The 21,727-nt window shown below is 42.8% G+C and overlaps 1 protein-coding gene and 1 pseudogene across 1 annotated transcript; one reads left to right on the top strand and one right to left on the bottom strand.

Annotated features, from left to right (window-relative positions):
• Positions 1-1,535: 1,535 nt before the first annotated feature.
• On the bottom strand, positions 1,536-16,020 carry Gm19802 (predicted gene, 19802). Its single transcript, XM_030245429.1, has 5 exons — positions 15,999-16,020; positions 15,335-15,528; positions 5,392-5,518; positions 5,131-5,191; positions 1,536-4,621 (listed from the first exon to the last, which is right to left on the bottom strand). The coding sequence occupies exons 1-5, from the start codon at positions 16,018-16,020 to the stop codon at positions 3,235-3,237; spliced, it is 1,791 nt and encodes a 596-aa protein (XP_030101289.1). The 3' UTR covers positions 1,536-3,234.
• Positions 7,681-8,212, top strand: Gm8158 (annotated as a pseudogene).
• Positions 16,021-21,727: the final 5,707 nt, after the last annotated feature.

Raw genomic sequence — 21,727 nt, 5'->3', positions numbered from 1 at the left:
CTTGAGAGCTGAGATCTTTAGTACCTTGGTTACACTTTCTTTGCAAATGACAGTATATCCCACAATCCAATCACCAGGCCTTTTAATATTGAAGACCTCCAGTTACTCCTTCACCTATGCTATTAGCCTGGTACACATTGGAACAATATCAGTTGTATCCTTTATCCACTTGTACATGGGTGCTGCCCCTGCCTTTAATGGTCTAATAAGTGCTTTTAATATTCAGTATTTGTATTTCCATATGCCAGGTTTCTATAAATGCTTGTCTTACATCAGGGTCTGATACGGCTTTGTTCACAGCTGACATTTTTTGTACAAAAAAAAAAAAATTCAGTGAAGGCTTCGCCAGACCTTATATAGTCTTTGTAAACAAGGTGAACCTTTTCTGAGGTCCTCAAATTTGCCCCAAGCTCCTAACATTGCTAATCAACATTGTTCTGTAGTAGCATCATCAAACTGAATCTGTTCCTTTATATCAAGTCAGCAACTGGTCCTTGACTAGCCTCCTTCCCCTCGCTGTATTTCACTGTTCAGTATTTACAGCTTCTTCCCTCTACTACATCAGCCATTGCAATTGTGGGCTGGCCTCTAGTGCAACTGTCACCAGTTCCTTCCGGTCTTGGGGAATAATTCTTTTTTGAGTAGGCCAGTTTTTACAATTGCTTTCATATAAGGTGAGGACATCCCCTATGAAATTGCAGCCTCTTTAAAACACTCTAGATCTATCATTTCTAGAGGTCACCATCCTATATCACAACCTTGTTCCACCCCATTAGAAAGCATATCCTAGCAGGCATACTGGGAGATGGTGGTGATTAGGTAACCTACACCCCCACCTCTGGTGGTACAGCTAGCTCAAGATTAACCCTTTCCCTCAAAATGGGCTATTTCAGCAGACTGTTCCGCCTTTTCTGCCTCTCTCTGACCTGACCACCCTCTTGCACAGCTTCTCACCCTCTTTCCTCCTATGAGAAACTCCTGCCTGTTTGCAGTCACCCAGACTGAGGTTTTGCTGTTGTTCTCCCTCTTCCAGTGTTTCTTGCTTCCCAAATGCTTCAACTTCCATCCACAACTTTCCCAGCATCCCTGCCAATTCTACAGCCCTTTCAGAAAAGAGCAGAGAACCTTTTTGTCTTCCCATTTCTGCCTTTTTTGTTGTTGTTGTTATTTGGGTCCCTCATATCTACCCACAATTTTTGCAAATGCTCAGTCATTCTCCCAATCTTCTTTGAGACAGAATAAAGGTAGGAAAGAAGAAAAGAAGAAATTTCCCGTGGGAGCAGACCATGGAATTTTCCAATGACAGCTGCCAAAATGTTTTGCTGTTATCTTGAAACAAAGATCCATCCCTTCATCCACTACTGTGTCCTCTAAAGTATTTGAAATCAAATTTCCCATTCTGATTGGTCCCAGTTATAAGCACCAATTATAGCCGGTGTTTGCTACTTTGGGGATTCTTATTTCTTCCACCCTTCTCCACCCCACTTTTCTTCCCTTATACCACCCCTAAAACTAAACAGGAGAGAAAGAAATGATAAAGGAGAAAGGAAGCAATTTTTATTAGACTACTTCCTGCTGACTAGGGGTATCAGGTTCCTTAGGGCAAGTCTGATCTTTGCCATCAGGATATGTAATTTCTACTTCTCATTTCTTTCTGCGGTACTACTTAAAAACTGACAAACTGCAACCAACACCAACCAGCCACTCACACTGCCTCTTAGAGCCCTAGCATTTATATAAACTCTGAAAAGTCCCCAGAATTCCAAACATCACACAATTCCATAAATTATCTGCTCCTGGCGAAAATCATACCTCTGATGGAGCAAGAGGCAAATCATACACAGCTTCTATGAACAATCTGAAGCAGTCCCATATTCCCACACCTGGATTTAAAACAAAAACCTATTCACTTAACATTTCTGTTTTTTAAAGAACCCAAAATTACAAACTTCTCACTACATTCAGATTATTTTAGGAAAAGAATCCATAAAGGGAGAGATGGTTGTTTGGTTGGGGCTTTATTGTTGTCTTGAGGGTTTGTTTGATTTTTATGACACAGGATCTCTCTACATAGCTATGCCATCCTGGACCTCACTATGTGGTCCAAGCTGGCCTTGAATTCAGAAATCCACCTGTGTCTCCAAGTGAGGGATTCTAGGCATGCACCTCTATATCCAGCTGAGATGTTTGTAAAATGACCTATCTTATAATCAGAGAGTGAAAGGATAATGGAGGATCTTGACCCAGCTCACAGGTCAATCAACGGGGTCTGCAAGGGAGAGAGTGAGGATGGAGGGGCAAGAGACACGAAGAATGGAGACAAGACAGTCTGCCTGATCAAGTCTATTGAAAGGCAACTATGGATATGTAAGCACAAGCTGGGGAGTGCAACTGGAGACACTTAACCACAAGTTTAGGATGTGTCTGAGAAAAACAGGATGTTATCAGAGTGTGTTCAGCTGTGGTGGGCTGCTTGTATAAACATCATGCTAGGAAAACAAGTCTCTCATCAGGGTGGAAAAGTACCAACCTGTAAGTAAACAGCCTGAGATGGCTGCAGAGATGATAGCAGCTTTCTGCTAAGAGTCAGCAGTCCTCTTAACAGGATCTAAATAGGAACCATCATTATTTTGATGAACAGAGACATTTCTTGAAATATTACAATGTATTAATTGGTAAATCATTTATGTTCTGAATATTTTCATTTTGTTTGCTTTAATTTCATCGTTAATAAATTTTACCTGTGTGTATATAACTATCCTCTGGTGTGCATGTTCCAGTCAGATGACAACTTACAGGTGTCTACTACCTATTTACTCTTTTATTCAAATTATTGTGTTCCTCTATCCTTGGATGACAATTTGTATACATTTTGAAAAGAAGGCAATATTTTAAAGATGAAACAGCTCCACTAATCTTACATAAGCACCAATGAGATGTCTCAGTAGGAAAATGTGTTTGATATGTAAGTCTTTACTGCACTTATTAGATTCATGGAGTTTCTTTCCAGTAGAAATTCTTTCATAACCTTAAAGAAACCAGTAACACGCAGAGGCAGTATCACATTGATTACATTTGTCAGGTTTCTCTCCAATTTATATCTTTAATGTATCTGAAGTTTACACTAACGTGCTTTACTGAATCAATTGTATCCATAGGGGTTCTCTTCAGAATGACATTTTTTGTGATTATGAAGTCTACTCGAATATGCGAATGATTTACCACAATGATTATTCATAGTTTTTCTCCAGAATGATTTCTTTCATGTCTATACAGATTACTGCAATATGCAAAGGCTTTACTACATTGACTACATTTATATGGCTTCTCTCCGGTATGAGTTCTCCTGTGTATTTGAAGACTATTTTGACTTGTAAAGGGTTTCCCACATTGACTACACTCATAAAGTTTCTTCCCAGTATGATTCCTTTCATGTATTTGAAGACGCCTGAGACATGCAAAGGCTTTAGCACACTGATTACATTTATAAGGTTTCTCAATAGCATGACGTTTTTCATGATTTCGAAGACTACTACCACTTGCATAGGCTTTACCACATTGATTGCACACATAAGGTTTCTCTCCAGTATGAATTCTTTCATGTATTTGAAGAAAACTGCGACTTGCAAAAGCTTTACCACACTGATTACATTCATAAGGTTTCTCTCCACTGTGAGTTCTTTTATGCCTTTGAAGACTACTGCGACATACAAAGGTCTTACTGCATTGATTACACTCATAAGGTTTCTCTCCACTGTGACTTCTTTCATGAATTTGAAGACTACTGGACCGTGTAAAGGCTTTACCACATTGAGTACATTTGTGCAATTTCTCTCCAGCATGATATTTTTCATGTATATAAAGGTTCCTGTGATTTGCAAAGGCTTTACCACAAAGAGTACATTTATGTGGTTTATCAAGAGTATGATATTCTTCATGATTTCGAAGATTTCTACAACGGGCAAAGGTTTTACCACACTGATTACACATATAGGGTTTCTTTCCAGTATGAATTATTTCATGCCTGTGAAGACTACTGCTACAAACAAAGGCTTTACCACAGTGATTACATTCATAAGGTTTCTCTCCAGTATGACCTCTTTCATGCATTTGAAGACTACTACGCCGTGTAAAGGTTTTACCACAGTGGTTACATCTATAAGGTTTCTTTCCAGTGTGAATGTTTTCATGTATTTGAAGATAACTGAAACACGCAAAGGCTTTTCCACACTCACTGCACCCATAGGGTTTCTCTCCTGTGTGAGTTCTTTTGTGTGTTTGAAGATTACCTTTACTTGCAAAGGCTTTCCCACACTCACTGCACCCATAGGGTTTCTCTCCAGTGTGAGTTCTTTCATGTATTTGAAGAGCACTGGGACTTGGAAAGGCTTTACCACACTGATTACATTCATAGGGTTTTTCTACAGTATGATTTTTTTCATGTTTTTGAAGACTACGGAAATTTGCAAAGGCTTTACTGCACTGATTGCATTCATAGGGTTTCTCTTCAGTATGGATCCTTTCATATGTTTGAAGAAAACACTTATGTGCAAAGGTACATTGCTTCTTGCTGTGTCCCCTATGTTCGCAAGGCTTGTATCTGCAATTATAGATGTTATACCTATTAAAGGAGAAATAACAAACAAAAGGTTTTCAAATATTCATATAGTTTGAGTTCTTGTTCCCCACAGATATGTGCTATAAGGATTAAGGTTTCTCCATGACATCAGCCTTCTTGCCTCCCATAAACTGTTCTTCTCACTAAACTTTGGAGCGACTATTTGTTTATAAAAGTTCTCGGACATTCACGGGTCCCCAATCAATGTGCATGCTTTTTGTTAAAATTGAATAGGATGAAACTAAATGGGTTGACAGTTCTACAACACATCTCACAGGCCTATGACTAAACTATTATCATGTGTTAAGGTATGATTTCTGTGTTTATTGTAAGTTTGCCTTGCAGACACAGGTTAGCTACCTGAAACTGAAGTACACAGCCTTGTGAGAATTTAATCCTCATTAATATACATAAAGCTGTGCTTATTCCCACTACTGCTTCTCTTTACAACTTCAGGGCACATTAAAACTTCCTCAGTGATGCACCTCTATCAGCTTGCACATGAAATTTACCTTCCACGTCCTCCGGAACTGTGACAGTGTTCTTCAATGTTGTCATCTTCCAATTTGTAACCTAAAATATAGTACCAGAAAATTTATGATATATTATTGGATAGTATGCAGTTTTAAGTTAGTATCTTTGGTAAACCCGAGAATCATGTCTCAATAGTCACCACATTCTTCCTCTGTCACAAGAGAAATCACAGAAGTGCACCAATAACCAAGAAACATTGTCCCCTTGTTTAGAAAGTGAAGGAAAACTCAGATTCTTACCTATAGCAGTGAGGTTCCTGCATGTCTCCAGCATCACATCTTTGTAGAGACTCTTCTGGGATGGATCCAGCAAAGCCCACTCTTCATGAGTGAATTTCACATACACATCCTCATAGGTCACCGCATCCTAAAATAGCCCATACATATACATAATAAAAATAGTGAGACTGGCTGCACTGTAAATGTACATTCCACTGAGAATATATTTATATAATTCTGGGTGCTCCACACATTTATTCCAGATCACAGAATTTCAAATGAAGTCTCCAAGTGCTTTTAGAAGGAAACAGAAAAGGAGGATCACATCTCTCATTTCTGGGCCCACTGAATTCCACACGGCATTGCAAGAGAGATGACTATTAACAGACGATACAGAGAGACACTCAAACAGATCAGCACTATTGAGTATACATTAGCAAAATTGTATCAAAATCCCTAACTTCAAAAAAGGATAGACAAAATGTTTAATATGCTCAGTAGATACTGGCCATTAAACCTGTCTGAGATCTGCTGAGTATGGCATTTAAGAAGTTTAAAACTATCATGACAGAGACTCTTAGGTCCTAGCAATGACCCTCAAGGTCTCCAAAAAGACAACTGACACAGCAACAAAGGACTCCACCTGGATTGTGGTAACATTAACTGGTAATGGCCATGCATCATCTGCAGGGTACGCATTTGATTGCTTCGCTGATGGGCCGTTTCTGTGGCAAGGCCCATGGAAAACGCTTCCCACTTGGCAAGGACATGTGGTGAATTTTGATGGCCCACTGCTTATTACCTAGGTCATATATGCTACAAGGTCTCTTTGCTTTTGCTATGCTGTTTATACTCATAGCAATATTTAGTTTCACTTTGTGGGTCATGGACAAAGCCAAGATTATGCAGACTGAAAGCCCTGTGGATGATTCTATGTTTTTCTAAATACTCATTCTAGAGGCAAAACCCTCCTCTCCTCTCTCTATCACGCTTCTACTTGTGACCATTAATCCTGAGTATTTTGGGACATATAATTGTGTCACTAGAGATACTGCTACAGTCACACTGAGGAAGTCTGTGGCAACCCCAGGCTTGTGAAGAAGAGTATGTCCTGCTTGCATAACTGTTCTGAGGAAGATATGTCTGAACAAGAGACTTAAAATGGGTAAGCTGTCTGGTCAACTGAGACTTAAAAGATAAGGAAGCTCTGTCTGATCAATAGAAAATTAAAATATGATTCCCGGAAAGATTGATAGTATCAGAAATTGATAGGTGCACATGAGGGAAGAAGGTGACTTAGTAAAATGAGCACATCTTTGTCTTCAGTTTAAAAAGTATTTTGACAGAGGGGTGGTATCTGATGACTGGACTTATAATCAGGAGTGTTTAATCTGTCTATCACCTTGCATAACTGTGTAATGGCATTTGCTACCAGCTTGGTTTGTGCTCATATCCACAGGTCATGCCTGGCTAGACATTTATTTTTGGCTTTCTGAAATTGTGCTTTGTAGTGCAAAATAAGATTAGGGGTGTGTGACTGACCCAGTGGGAGGAGGAAGAAAAACTATTGGGGGCCTTTACAATGATGGGACTTTTATAATGCTGATATTATGATCTCTTTAAATTAAAGTAACCAATAATATCACTACTCAGGCAAGCAGGATTGGGATTGTATAAATAAAGATGGCTCAGGGCCACTTGCTTAAACAGGCGGTCACTGTTTTCACTTTCCCTGACACCACACATCCATCCTCAGGTTCCAGAACCCCTCTAGTGCTGGATTCCAGCAACTAACCACTGGGCAAGACTGCTTCGGGGCCAGACTGCCCCAATGCCTTGCCTGCTGCTAGGGCCTAGCCTGAACTGTGGATAAGCAGGATGCTAGGGTGTTGACTGCCCCACTTTACCTAGACAAGATAAAGTCAATCCCTCCCATATTCCTCCTACACAGGAATGTCTCTGATGCTGATACCTCTGCCCCCATCACCATGGAAACCACAGGAGCCTAGAATGGCTGTCTACATAATGAACTATGGACCAGCCTTGATCATTTCAGTTGACACATAGCCCATTTAGATTATAATTTGTCCTTCTGAAGTCTCTGACCACATTGATACTAAGCTATCTATAGTTTTGTCACTTAGACAACAGCAATCATCTTCTTCCCCCAAGCCACCTTGTTAGTCCATTAGTTAGTTCTTTAGTTAAATAAAGCTGCCGTGTACCTTGTTAAGGAAAGGAAACCAAGTTTACATTGTTAACAGGCTTCATGTTAAAAGATAAACAGGTTTATAACCTTTTACTAAAAGAACATAATTTACGTTTTTTTCGCCAAGATGGCGCCGAAAGCGAAGAAGGAAGCTCCTGCCCCTCCCAAAGCCGAAGCCAAAGCGAAGGCCTTGAAAGCTAAGAAGGCGGTGCTGAAATGCATCCACAGCCACAAAAAGAAGATCCGAACGTCACCCACCTTCCAGCGGCCCAAGACCCTGCAGCTCTGGAGGCAGCCAAAATATCCTCGGAAGAGTGCGCCCAGGAGAAACAAGCTTGACCACTATGCTATCATCAAGTTCCCACTGACCACTGAGTCAGCCATGAAGAAAATAGAGGACAACAACACTCTTGTGTTCATTGTGGATGTCAAGGCCAACAAGCATCAGATCAAACAGGCTGTCAAGAAACTCTATGACATTGATGTGGCCAAAGTCTATACCCTGATAAGGCCCAACAGAGAGAAGAAGGCGTATGTTCGCTTGGCTCCTGATTATGATGCCCTAGATGTTGCCAACAAGATTGGGATCATCTAAACTGAGTCCAGATGGCTAATTCTAAATATATACTTTTTTTTCACCATAAAAAAAAAGAACATAATTACGATGACAGTTAATAATAACTACTATGTCTCTGATAAATGATTAAAATTAAAAACATGTTCAAAACCAACACAAGGTCTAAGGATATAAGAACTTAAGTTCTAAGGATCAAAAAATGATTTAAAATATATAGAAACTTTTAAAAAAAAAAGTTCAGATTTCTTTCCCTTCTGTGCTGTTATCACTCTGAGATTTCAGAAGTTGAAGACTTGATGAAGCACTGACTCTTTATTACTCAGTCACAAGCTCAGGATAAAGGGAAAACTTCTGGTTTCTTTGGAAAGTTAGTTAGATCAAATGATGTTTTGATGGAGCCAACAGGTAAAAGGAGCCTTGCTAAAGCAGACACATGAAAGAATATTTTCCTGAAGCAGATACAAGTGAAAGAATGTTTTGATACAGCAAACGTGAAAGGACGCTTGACAAAGTAATATAAATACGATGCCACAGAGAGTGGGAGGCGAGCGCCGAGCATTGGTTTGGTATGCTTCACTATGCTGCCATTGAGAGAAACTCACCCAAGACCTACTCATGAGGTTCCTTCAGCAATATGCCACTTCCACGACCTCATCTCAGGCCAGCTGGAGCCTAACAGTTCTTTCAGGATTGAACGACAGCTGCCGGTTCATGCCTGGTGTTGGCCTGCCAAAAGGACTGGTCTGTAGCTGTCAGTTAGTGTGTGCTGTCTGCAGGTGCTGAGTTGTATTTGGTGTTTGCTATGAGACTGAATTACTGCCAAAAAGATCAAAGAACTACTGCTGAACAGGTTCACTTCCCTCATATCCTAATAACTCCTCTCTTCCTCTACTTCTGCTGGGTGGTGGGCTAGAGTTTGAACCCTTATTAAAAGTAGGTTGTGAAAAATTTAGGTCTAAGAGATTTTGAGTTTTCTTTGTCATCTAGATGTAACTTAAAAATGCTTTTCATCACGCTAAATTATCTCTGTCCAAACAATATACCTTGCTCTCTAGAAACAAAAATCATGCCTTTTAAATCTAAAACTACAGTTTTTGTTAAGACTCAAAGACATGAGTCTACTCCTATTATCTTACAGACACCAGTTAACTGCTTTGTCTACTATGTAGATTTCAATACAATGATAACGCTAATATATATCCTTTTGTAAACTAAAAAATCATGTAAGCTTCAGGCAATCAAAAAGGTGTTACAACCTGGATCCACCTGTCCCTGGTCAAATGGACTCCAGGTAAGTACAGTCTAAGTTTCTGTATCTCTCCATTCCTGAAAACGGGATTTCCCCCAGCTCTTGGGCTTGCTCCCCTTTGTAGCCAGACTTTGACTATGTTGTAGGTTTTTCTTAGTTCCACCCTTCTCCATTCCTTTTCTTCAATACTTTCAACCCATTAACACTAGATGGAAGATCTTCACCGTCAGGATAACTAATTTATTCTTGTTTCTTCCCTGCCCGTGAATAGTTAACAAATTACAACCAGCAGCAACCAACAACCTACCACCTCTTGGGGACCCAGCATTTACATACATACCCTTTGAAATATCTCCAGAATTCCAAACATCACACAAAACTATCTGCAAAAACTCTGTCACTGGCAAAATCACACTTCTGCTGGAGCAAGAGGCAAATCATACTCAGCTACTGTGGACAATCTGAAGCAGCCCCATATGCCATACCTGGGGCTAAATGAAAACACTTCCCATAATATTTCTTCTTTTTTTTTTTAAACCAAAATTCTCACTACACTCCTTCACCAGTTATGAGGAAATGTAAACTTCTCTCATTAGTCTATATTTGTCTCAGCAGATTCCCACATGGTTGGCAGACATCGTGCAGGGAGCACCTTTGGACTGCAACCTGCTGAGCTCTGGACATCCTGAAAGCTGATGTAAACTATTCCAGCTGATCTAACTTCAGATCAGATGCTTCGGAAATGCCACACTGCCCAGCCTTTTACTAGCACTTCAGCCTTCGTGGACCCTGACAACTTAAACCCCAATTTCAGCTCCAAGTACTTACAGAAGAGCGTGTAGGGCTAGGGAGCTGTGGGACCAGAGGAGCTGGGCAGGAGCAAAAATAGGGTCAAAGCAAGTTCAGCCCCAAAAATCTTTTTTTTTTTTTTCTTTTTTTTTTTCCATTTTTTATTAGGTATTTAACTCATTTACATTTCCAATGCTATACCAAAAGTCCCCCATATCCACCCACCCCCACTCCCCTGCCCACCCACTCCCCCTTTTTGGCCCTGGTATTCCCCTGTACTGGGGCATATAAAGTTTGCAAGTCCAATGGGCCTCTCTTTCCAGTGATGGCCGACTAGGCCATCTTTTGATATATATGCAGCTAGAGTCAAGAGCTCCGGGGTACTGGTTAGCTCATAATGTTGTTCCACCTATAGGGTTGCAGATCCCTTTAGCTCCTTGGCTACTTTCTCTAGCTCCTCCATTGGGAGCCCTATGATCCATCCATTAGCTGACTGTGAGCATCCACTTCGGTGTTTGCTGGGCCCCGGCATAGTCTCACAAGAGACAGCTACATCTGCGTCCTTTCAATAAAATCTTGCTAGAGTATGCAATGGTGTCAGCGTTTGGATGCTGATTATGGGGTGGATCCCTGGCTACGGCAGTCTCTACATGGTCCATCCTTTCATCTCAGTTCCAAACTCCGTCTCTGTAACTCCTTCCATGGGTGTTTTGTTCCCAAATCTAAGGAGGGGCATAGTGTCCACACTTCAGTCTTCATTCTCCTTGAGTTTCATGTGTTCAGCAAATTATATCTTATATCTTGGGTATCCTAGGTTTGGGGCTAATATCCACTTATCAGTGAATACATATTGTGTGAGTTTCTTTGTGAATGTGTTACCTCACTCAGGATGATGCCCTCCAGGTCCATCCATTTGGCTAGGAATTTCATAAATTCATTCTTTTTAATAGCTGAGTAGTACTCCATTGTGTAGATGTACCACATTTTCTGTATCCATTCCTCTGTTGAGGGGCATCTAGGTTCTTTCCAGCTTCTGGCTATTATAAATAAGGCTGCTATGAACAAGCCCCAAAAATCTTGTTCTGTAATTGGCAGCAGTAGGATCACTCCCCAACTGCTCCAGGACTGCATGTCCCAATACACGTAGTCCTATGCCCTCACCTTTGCCCCACCAGAGGTCACGTAGCTCAGTACCCAGGATAAATTTCCTCTCCCATTCTATAGTTATATTGCAGGAAATATTTTAAAAAGAACATCAAGTTCCCGTGCTTCACCCAGCTACTCTCAGCCCCTGCAGACTCCCAGGGCAATTCTTATCTCGTGGAGACTCTCTGACTCAGAACTCCAAAATCTCTCCACCCAGCTCCCTAAGTTCCCACTGGCGGGTCACTACCACACCAGCCCCATGCTTCAAAACCCTCAAGACCTTTGTGGTGCACACCAGACTGAAAGATTAGAACTACTAACAAGTAGAAGTGGGGAATGAAAAAGTAAAACGTAAAAACAAAATTCTAGGCCTTTAGGCCAGGCATGGGAATGTGGCCTTTGCAACTCAATGCTCCAAGGTATGCTAATCATAAAACAGATAGCGACATTCCTCTACCCACCCGCTTCCTGGGTTCAAAGAGTGTTCATTCAAAGAAAGTCACCCTGACCATTACAGGAACCTGCAATGCAAATATGCAATTGTTAGGGGCTCTTAGAAACTGTCTTGAGAGTTAACAATTACCAGGTATTCCTTGTGACACTTGTGACTTTGCCCTTCCTTGTGACTCTTAACTGGTATCTTTGGTATTTTTTTTCCAACAACGCCCTCCCCACTTCCTTGAGTTGTGGTTTCTTCCTTTAAATACCCCCTTATCCAGCTACTCGGGGCGCCGCGGTCCTCTACCCCTGCGTGGTGTATGACCGTGGACCCGAGAGCGCTCTTGAATAAAAATCCTCTTGCAGTTTGCAGCAAGACCGTTTCTTGTGAGTGATTTTGGGGTGTCGCCTCTCCTGAGTCAGAACGTGGGGGAGTCCTCACGTTGTGGATCTTTCAAGACAAAGCCACGCTTTGCCACTGTACCTTTCTCTCTTGAACCTGAGAATGCCATGTGAAGTGTAAAGAAAAACACAACACAAACTAACTTCAGAAACAATGGTAACTCCACCACTGGGCACAACTAAAATCCTAATCTTGTAAGCCTTATTAAATCTAAATCCAAGCCAGGCGGTGGTGGTGCATGCCTTTAATCCCAGCACTTGGGAGGCAGAGGCAGGCGGATTCCTGAGTTCGAGGCCAGCCTGGTCTACAAAGTGAGTTCCAGGACAGCCAGGGCTACACAGAGAAACTCTGTCTTGAAAAACCAAAAAAAAAAAAAAAATCTAAATCCTCCGATGATGTTGAATCCTGATGGATCCAGGATCCACCATTGAAACCGGCAGACACTAGTAATTATATCTTGTCCTCACACCCCACCGAAAAGGACCCACCCCCTCTCCTGCGTCCTCTCTTCCCCTAGCCAACCTGAAAGGCCTGCCTACTCACCCAGTAGTTGGCTCCTTTATTCATTAGGGGATGGTTCACAAGAAGTCACTGGAGTCCTTTGCAGACCCTCCCAGGAAAGCAGAATTAGCGTCAAAATCCAAGCAACCCCAGGGCTATCCACCACATGGTTCTGTCCAGCGGTGCCTGGAATTGCTCCTGATGCAAATGACTCTTCCCAGGCATCCTGTCCCCAGCCAACAATATATATTCGCCCTTATAGCCCATAGTCACCCCACAAATGTTTAAATAGCTGTTGTTCCTGAATTAAGTGAGATGTTTCACTAAAGCCTGACTCCCAAGAGTCTTTCTCATCACACTTACTGGCCGCCTGAGTCTCTTCATGTCCACTTGTTTGGTGTTCACTTCCTTTGCACCCAAGCCAGGATCCACCAGTTGTGATCACGGGCTGAACACTCTGAATTGGGCAAGGAGGCAGACACTGAACAACAGCTAGTGCTGCCATGCGGGGCTCCCACGGAGACCACCAGGATCAGCAGGAGGAGAGGGACCAATCCTCCCCAGAGGACACAGTTGGCCCAATTCAATCTTGCCTCGGCGTTATGAGAGCTAGCATTCTGTTTTTCCTACTCTCTCTTACACTGGTTTACGCTATCACATGGAACCGGATACAGTAAAAGGGCAACGGACATCTGGTCAAGGATACACTTTGGCATTGGCAGAAGTCCACCAACCTTTCTGCCTGAACCCCAACAGCTCACTTAGACATCAGCAATAACCTCCTATCTTTTTCTCCTTAAGAAAGAATGAAAGAAAGAAAGAGAGAGAGAGAGAGAGAGAGAGAGAGAGAGAGAGAGAGAGAAAGGAAGGAAGGAAGGAAGGAAGGAAGGAAGGAAGGAAGGAAGGAAGGAAGAAAGAAAGGAAGAAAAAAAAAAAGAAGTTATCCATGTCTGCTTGGGTTGCTTTGGATAGCTGGACTCTAACACTGGCTATCTTCAAATGTATGCCCAACCTAAAGACTGCAAGGGATGTAAAACTCTGGCCAAAATTCAACACAGCACAGTAAAACTGTAACTCAAATTCGAGTCATCAGTCTCCTGATGAACCTCCAGAAATTCAGTGCAACAGGCAGCAGGGGGAGAGACACTGGATCTGCTGTTCTCATTACAATGAGAACTATGCAATTTCGGCTTATTTAAAATACACGACAATTTTATGAGGCTATGTTTTCCTTTGATAAAACCCACCAATGTATGAGTTGCTGTGACTCCCAGAGCTGTGTCCTAGCCCAGGGTGGCACTAAACTACGTGGGAAGGGCACTATTACATCAATCCTTAAACAAGAGAATACACGATACTTCTGGCCACAGGCCAGTCTGCTCTACCCTATGTCAGGTTGACCAAATCCAACCAGCATACCTCTGAGACATCTCCCAACCTCCAACCACATATTTAATCAAGACTTCATTCTCTTAATGAAGAATCTCACATGATTTCAGCCTGTGAATGTGCACACACATGTAAAATTTTGAAAATATGTCACATTTAAGACTGGAGAGATGGTTCAGCAGTTAAGACTACTTATTGCTCTTACAGATGACCTGGGTTTGTTTACCAGCACTAACATGGTGGCACAGAATTATCCCCAGATCGTGGTGGAGGACATCTAATGGCCTCTTCTGTCTTCTATGGGCCGCAAACACCCAAGTGATGAACATACATATGTGAAAGCAAAACACAGGCACATGTAAAAAGTTTAGTAAATAAAGAAGACAGATCACCATAACATTTATATGTCACAATTGATACGTTGGCCAGAAATACACAGAAATGGAACAAATATCTGTAGCCAAATCTATAACTTTATAATTAAAAGAATCAAGGAACTCAATCAAAACAGAGAAATTGCAAGACAAGATTGTAGACAATTAGTCTCAATATTATTTCAGTACAGAATCTGAGCTATAGATTCAACAAACGTCCAGTAAAAGAGTCTAACGATTTCTGCAATGAGCGACAGAAAGCCGATGACAAAAGGTCAACATGAATGAAAACATGAGCACACAAGGCTGAATAAACAGCACGGTGACACCGTCTGACTTCTAAATTACCCTACACCTGCGATAATGACTGTGCTGTTTGAGACAAACAGAACATGAGAGAACACTTAGGACAAAAACACAATTAATATTCAGTCGATTTGGACAACTTATGCAGGGAATCACAGTGAGTCTGGCCTTACTAACACACGTGACTGAACCACCGTGGCATCCACACGCGAATGTGTTAATGACACAGGCTTTACACTGCGCAGTTAACTGCGATGGATGCTACACCCGAATGTCAAGTGCCCGGTGCAGAACTTTAGAGGACACAGAGAAACTAGAGCTCTGCCTGTCAGAAAATCTGCTTTTCCTGAGGAGGAAAGCCACGCGTGCGTGACCACTTCCCAAGCACCGACTCCCGCGTCCCATGCTCTGCGCAGGTTCAGCCAGGGGAACGGAGTCAGAGAGAGGTCCCGCTTCCGCCTGGAGGTGCAGAGACCTCGGGAACCAACGCGATCACACCGGACGCCGCCGGTTCCCGCACCCCTGGGCAACCCACACGGGCTCCCGCGGATCCTCCCCGCGTGGGAACGGCGGCCCCGCTCACCATGGCGCGGATCCCCAGCTCGCCCGCTCTCCTCACAGCTCCTAGTAGCCGGTCACAGCGCAAAGCACGGGACACACTAGAGCTTCCCTCAGACTCGCAGTCAAACCTGAGAATGGCGGGCCGGAAATTCCCGCCTCCACTGAAGTGCGCCTCGAGGCTCTGATTGGCTAATGAGGCCTGAGTTACAGGAGCATCTTAGGGACAGAGGGACTCTTAGGGACTCAGCACATTGGTTCTCAACCCTTGGCTCCACCCCAGGCACAGACCGTAAAACTTGCACCCACCCGTAGGGTAAAGTCGTCCTTGCACTTTTCCTGCACACAGTAGGCACTTCTTCGGGTAGGCATAGGGTGTCTAGTACACAGAGATCGTTACTCTATGTGCACTGTGTGGTCCCTCTGCTCACAGCTGAACCAACCAATCACAGAATCAAATACTCTAAAGGTCTTCTCTGCTCAATCTGAAGTGGCCCTGGCACTGTTTGCAAAATTTTTAAAATATTTATTCATTAGTGTTACTCTATGTGAGCCACAGCTTTCGTGTGGATATCAGAGGTCAAATTGTGGGTGTAGGTCTTTTCCTTCCACCGTAGGTTCTAGGGGCTGCACTCCATTCGGTCATCAGTCTTGCATTCCAAATGGTTTTGCCCACTGAACCATCTCACCCGGCTGTCCCCAGCGCTTCATCGCCTTGTCTGCTTTCATTTCCTCACAGACTCTACCTATCAGCTGAAGTTATCGTATTGCTCTAACTTTTAAAAATCTATCCTCTCTCCCCAGACTCCTAGGAGGGCAGAGACATACATGTGCCCATTCGGGTCAAATTTAAGCCACCCAATTGATATTCACCAGGCATCCTCAATTTCATTAAGGCACAGTTAAGATTTCTCACATCTCTTTCAGCTGTACACTGTTGGCCAAATATTAACACTTTCCCAGCCTTCTTTGGTGGCAATGGCCTTCCATGCCACCTTTTGGGAGGTGGAAGCAGGGCATCAAAAGTTTAAACCAGCTTGGTCTGAGACCCAAAACATCCAAAACTAAAGTCCCCAAACGGGAGGTTCCAGGGTGATGATCTGGGATGGAAAGATGACCAAAAAAAAAAAAAAAAAGAAAGAAAGAAAAGAAAAGGTTGGCATTGGCAGCTGGTGGTTGCGCATGCCTTTAATCCCAGCACCCAGGGACAGAGGTGGTGGATCTCCATGTGTTTGAGGTCAGCCTGATATACAGAATAAGCTCCAAGACAGCCAGGGCTACATAGAGAAACCTATATAAAAACAAAACTAGTGTATGGGGGAGGAAGGAAGAAAGACTGGCATCAGTAGATCTTGCATAAGCTGATCACACCGGAGGTTGTCAGATGGCTGTCCAGGAATCCAGTCATTTAAGGAGAATTGTGAATGCCCATAAGAACACTCCAAGAAACAAGACAAGAATCTTTCGGCTTCGGTGTATTCATGCTCCTCCCAGCGTTATTCGATAGGAGTGAAATTACCTGAGATTACTCCACTATTGCTTGCTGCTGTTATTCGGAGAAATGTTTATGCCTCTAAGGAAAAACATGATCCTTCTTTTCTTTTCTCCTTCTTCATATTATTCATATTATTTTTATTATTCTTATTCTTTGGTTTTTGAGAGAGTGATTTGGCTTGGCTTAGTCTTTTGTTTGGTTTTGTCGTTTGAGATGGGGTTCTATTGTGTAGCCCTGGCTGTCCTCATGCAACCTTTCTTAAACCTCAGAATATAAATCATCTGGGGCTCTGAATAAAGATGCCTATTGCATGAGATTTTAGTCTGCCTCGATTATCAACTCCATTGTCCCAGACCCCACCACCTCTAGAATGATCACTGGGTTCCACCACTGATCAGCCCCTACCTCCTCCCTGGGGGTTCTAGGTGGGGGTCTCCTCCCCTGAATTACAACTCTATTCCCTGGTTTCTTTAGATATTGCATTGCACTCATATTTATTGTCATAATTGTGTTATGGATCCAAAAGATTAAAGTGTTCTCAGTCCCCCTACCCAACCCCTGCCCTCAACCAGTGTCCCACACTGGTTGTGCCTCTCTCTCTCTTCTCTCTCTCTCTCTCTCTCTCTCTCTCTCTCTCTCTCTCTCACACACACACACACACACACAAAATGGGTGGAGGCTGTAATGTAGGTGGCATATTAGGATTCATCATATATCAGATGAGAAGTGATGGGAATCAGAAGATGAAAATCTATGGAGCCATGGGGTTATGGTTCAACTCGGCACCTGCTGGGAGCCTGCCCTACTACCAGTTGGTAGGGCAGTGACTGGGTAAGTGTCAGCGATTTTTGGGTGGCAAAAGTTGGCTTTGCAAAAGTAAAAGTTGATTACTATTAATAGCATTTACCTTTCTTGACTCTGTGCTATTCTGAGACCAGAAACCTCAGGCTTATGATGACTACCACCCCGTTGTTAAACAGTGGGGGATTAATAAAGAAGTTCTTTCTTTTCCTGCAGTCTATCAAAACAGCCCTGGGGCCCAAGGCTGGAAGTTTGTTAACTACTTCTCAACTAGAGAAAGTTACTTTCCCAGAAAGGGCTCACTTTGAAAATAGACTGGAATCTTTATTTCTAAGAGAAAGAAAAGGGGGAGCTACTCTACACTGCTGTGCATAATTCTTATATCTTTTCAGGATACGTGGTCAAACGTATTCTAGCATCTTTTAAAAAAAAAAGTTCAATAGTATGTCTTCAATGTTAAGGATGGATAACTAGAAAAAAAAAGCAAAGTTTGTCAATTTAGATAAACAGATGGTCCCTCGAGCACTTCAGAGACATGAAGAATATGGCCTTTAAAATGTTTAATAAAAAGCTTTCCAGGACAGATATGTCAGCTCCCAAGAGCACCCCTAATCTCCTCCTCTGAAGAGGACAGGCACAGAAGAACCTCCATCTGAAGTTTGCTTCAAACATGTTAAAGCTGCCCACTGGACTACAGACTGCCCATTGCCTCACTGGAAAAATGACTGCCTTACTTTGTATAGACAAAGATAGACCGTTTTCCCAAGTCTCTACTTCATAGAAAATTCTGTCAGGGCTTGGCAGGTGAATACTGATGCCCCACTGATGAAAGAGGAAGTTGGGGAATAAGCAGCAGGTCTAAGTAATTGTAATAGACGCAGAAGCTGTTTGGTCTGCATGTCCTGCTTATTCAAGTGAAATTTTTTCTTCTCGAGTCTCTGATAGGTTTGAAGACTAGACTAGTAAAAGAAGTAAATTTTACTATTCCTCTGTCTAAAGAAACTCACTTTACAAGGTTACTGCTCCCAGTAATTACCTGTGTCTTATGGTGATTGTAGCATGTAGTTTTATCTACACTGTTTTGAACTCCTGGCAAGTCGAAGGCACACAACCCATCCAGGAGCTATCTTGATCCACAGATAGAAACACACACACACATACACCTTGAAACACACACACACATCTTGAAATTCTTGGCTGACTCAATGACTGGGCGCGCCTAAATCTTCCCCTGATACCCTAGGCCCAGACAGGGAAGTGGCACTTATCTGAAAACTGACATGGCTGGTTAGCTTTAATTCCTCTGCTTTATCTCCTCCACTACTGTGTCCCCTTCTCCTCTCTCTCTCCCAGTCTCCCCCCCCCCCATTCTCTTTCTCTCCCTAGCCCACAGAAATCTTGAATTTCCGCTTCTTTCTTTCTGACCAACCATTGGCCACTGGCATCTTTATTGATAGATCAAAAAACCAATTGGGGTGAGGACCTTCAGCGTCAATAAACACAGACCACTCCCTGCATGTTATTAAACGCGTTCTCACGCCCGGCCAGGAAGAACACAACAGACCAAAATCTTCTGCGGCAAAACTTTATTGCTTACATCTTCAGGAGCCAGAGTGCAAGAAGCAAGAGAGCGAGAAAACGAAACCCCGTCCCTATTAAGGAGAATTATCCTTCGCCTAGGACGTGTCACTCCCTGATTGGCTGCAGCCCATCGGCCGAGTTGACGTCACGGGGAAGGCAGAGCACATGGAGTGGAGAACCACCCTCGGCACATGCGCAGATTATTTGTTTACCACTTAGAACACAGCTGTCAGCGCCATCTTGTAACGGCGAATGTGGGCGCGGCTCCCAACATCTCCCCCTTTCCTTTTAATAAGAGCAAATAGGCCACCCATATTAATGAGAGTGGAGATAGAGGTCAAATCCCCAGTGTGTAGGTAAAGGAGCCATGTACAGGATTAGCTCTTAGGCTCACAGGCTTTTACCCAGAGCAACCCTGACCTGCTCCCGTGTCGTTTTGCCTGGAGAGAAGGACACTTGGACACTCAACCTTCTTGAAAGATGACATGTCTCCCTAGAATAGGCTCATATATGCCGCAGAGCCTTTCTACTGCAGTGCTTAGCCGTGCAACTCTCTCGGGCTGCTGAAGCACACTCACTCTATCCCGTGCAATGAGACTAGCCTCGTGAGATGTAAGAGCTGAGTGGCCAGCGACCTATTGCCTAAGCATAGATAACCATATATCAGGGGGAGCACCATGTTCTAGAGCTGCAAGCGCCTGGGCAATAACCACCTTGTCTCTCCTAGTTTAGGCCTTAAGCTTACAGACCAATCAAAGAAGCAACACTAATCCACAGCAAAGTGTATCTCCAAATAATATTAATCCCACCCATTTTTTAAAGAAAGAAAATGCTGAGGAGATCCAATTGGGTAATCCTTTGGTCAGGGACAGGTCCAAGCGCGTGGAGTTGACCTGAAGTCTCAATTCCCGAAGGATCTGTTCAAATTCAGCCATCCAATTCTGTAACATATACTGAAAAAGACTTTTTGACAAATTAGCTGCCCTAGTAAATTTAACATACTGAATGGAAATAACACACAATCCCGGAAACTTTTGTTCACATCCCAGCTGAGTTATTTGTCATAATACATCTAGTTGTATCTGGACAAGATCTATGAGTTGATTAACCAGCATGAGACCTCCCTGTATCTTGACATTAGCTGAGGCCTGTTTATCTATGACTGTAGTCACCGAGGCTGACAAAGTGTTAATGGTGTCAGTCGTCTGGACCTGTCCAGACAGAGCCAAGGCTGTCTGAATTAAGGCTAAACCCAGTTCCCAGTTAGTGGTAAAAAAGCAGGAGAATACTTGAGCATTATACATCACCGTCATTGGGAGTGGAAATGTCGACATTATCCCCCAACGCTGCTCTCTTTTTATTATTGACGCCCTGGACATCACCAAGACGAGGGACATTAGTATTCCCTTGGTCAGTCTGGATTTTTCGGGTGAGTCTTTCTGGTATCCAAAATGGGTTGTCTTCATTCTGTGGGAAAACACAGATAGCTCCCCTGGATCTTATCAAAATAGGATCCGGGCCATACCATTTATTATCAAGGACATTTTTCCATTTAACCATCTCATTGGGCCTATCTGGCTCTGTACAATGACGTTCAGCCGCAGTATGGCCATGAGCATCAATATTTAAAAAATTGAGTGTAAAGAGTGCCAAAGACACAGACACTCTTGGTGCTCGGGGTAAAATCTCTTCAATTCCCCTCTTCTGTTTTATAAGATAGGCTTTGAGGGTGCGATGCGCACGCTCAACAATACCCTGTCCTTGAGGGTTGTATGGAAGTCCAGTCAGGTGGGTTACGTCCATCTGACGGCAGAACTGCTGGAATTTTTGAGACGTATAAGCTGGTCCATTATCAGTCTTAAGGAGTTTGGGTTTCCCCCAAGCACTCCATGCCTCAAGACAATGTTGAATCACATGTGAGGCTTTTTCTCCGGTTAACGGAGAAGCAAACATGATGCCAGAACATGTGTCAATGGACACATGGAGATATTGAAGTTTTCCAAAGGAAGAAACATGTGTAACATCCATTTGCCAGACCTGTAGAGGTCGAATACCGCGTGGGTTAATTCCCACATGAGGAACTGGCAAGAACTCACAGCAGCTTTGACATTGAGTAACAATGTCACGGGCTTCTTTTCTTGTCAGGGAGAAACGACTGCGTAATGTTTCAGCCGTCACATGAAAATTGTTAAGAAAATTTCTTGCAGCCTCTACCGGGGATGATAGGGCAGCAGCCACCACTTTAGTGGCCTTATCTGCCAAATCATTTCCCAGAGCCATGGGGCCAGGTAGGCCTGAATGGGCTCTAACATGAGTAATATAAACAGGAAATCTTCTAGATAACAAAACTAATTGTATCTGCTGAAAAATATTGGCAACTCTACTGGAAGGCTTAATCACTCCAGCCACTTCTAAAAGATTTACTGCATTAACCACATAACAGGAATCTGACACAATATTAAGGGGTTCTAAAAAGGTTTTTAAAACTTCTAAAACCACTAAACATTCTACCACTTGAGGTGAATTTTCATTATACTGTTT

This window comes from Mus musculus, chromosome 10, assembly GCF_000001635.26.
Source record: "Mus musculus strain C57BL/6J chromosome 10, GRCm38.p6 C57BL/6J".
Classification (NCBI taxonomy): Eukaryota; Metazoa; Chordata; class Mammalia; order Rodentia; family Muridae; genus Mus; species Mus musculus.
The sequence above is the reverse complement of the archived record's forward strand: the minus strand, read 5'-3'. Positions and strand labels throughout refer to the sequence as shown.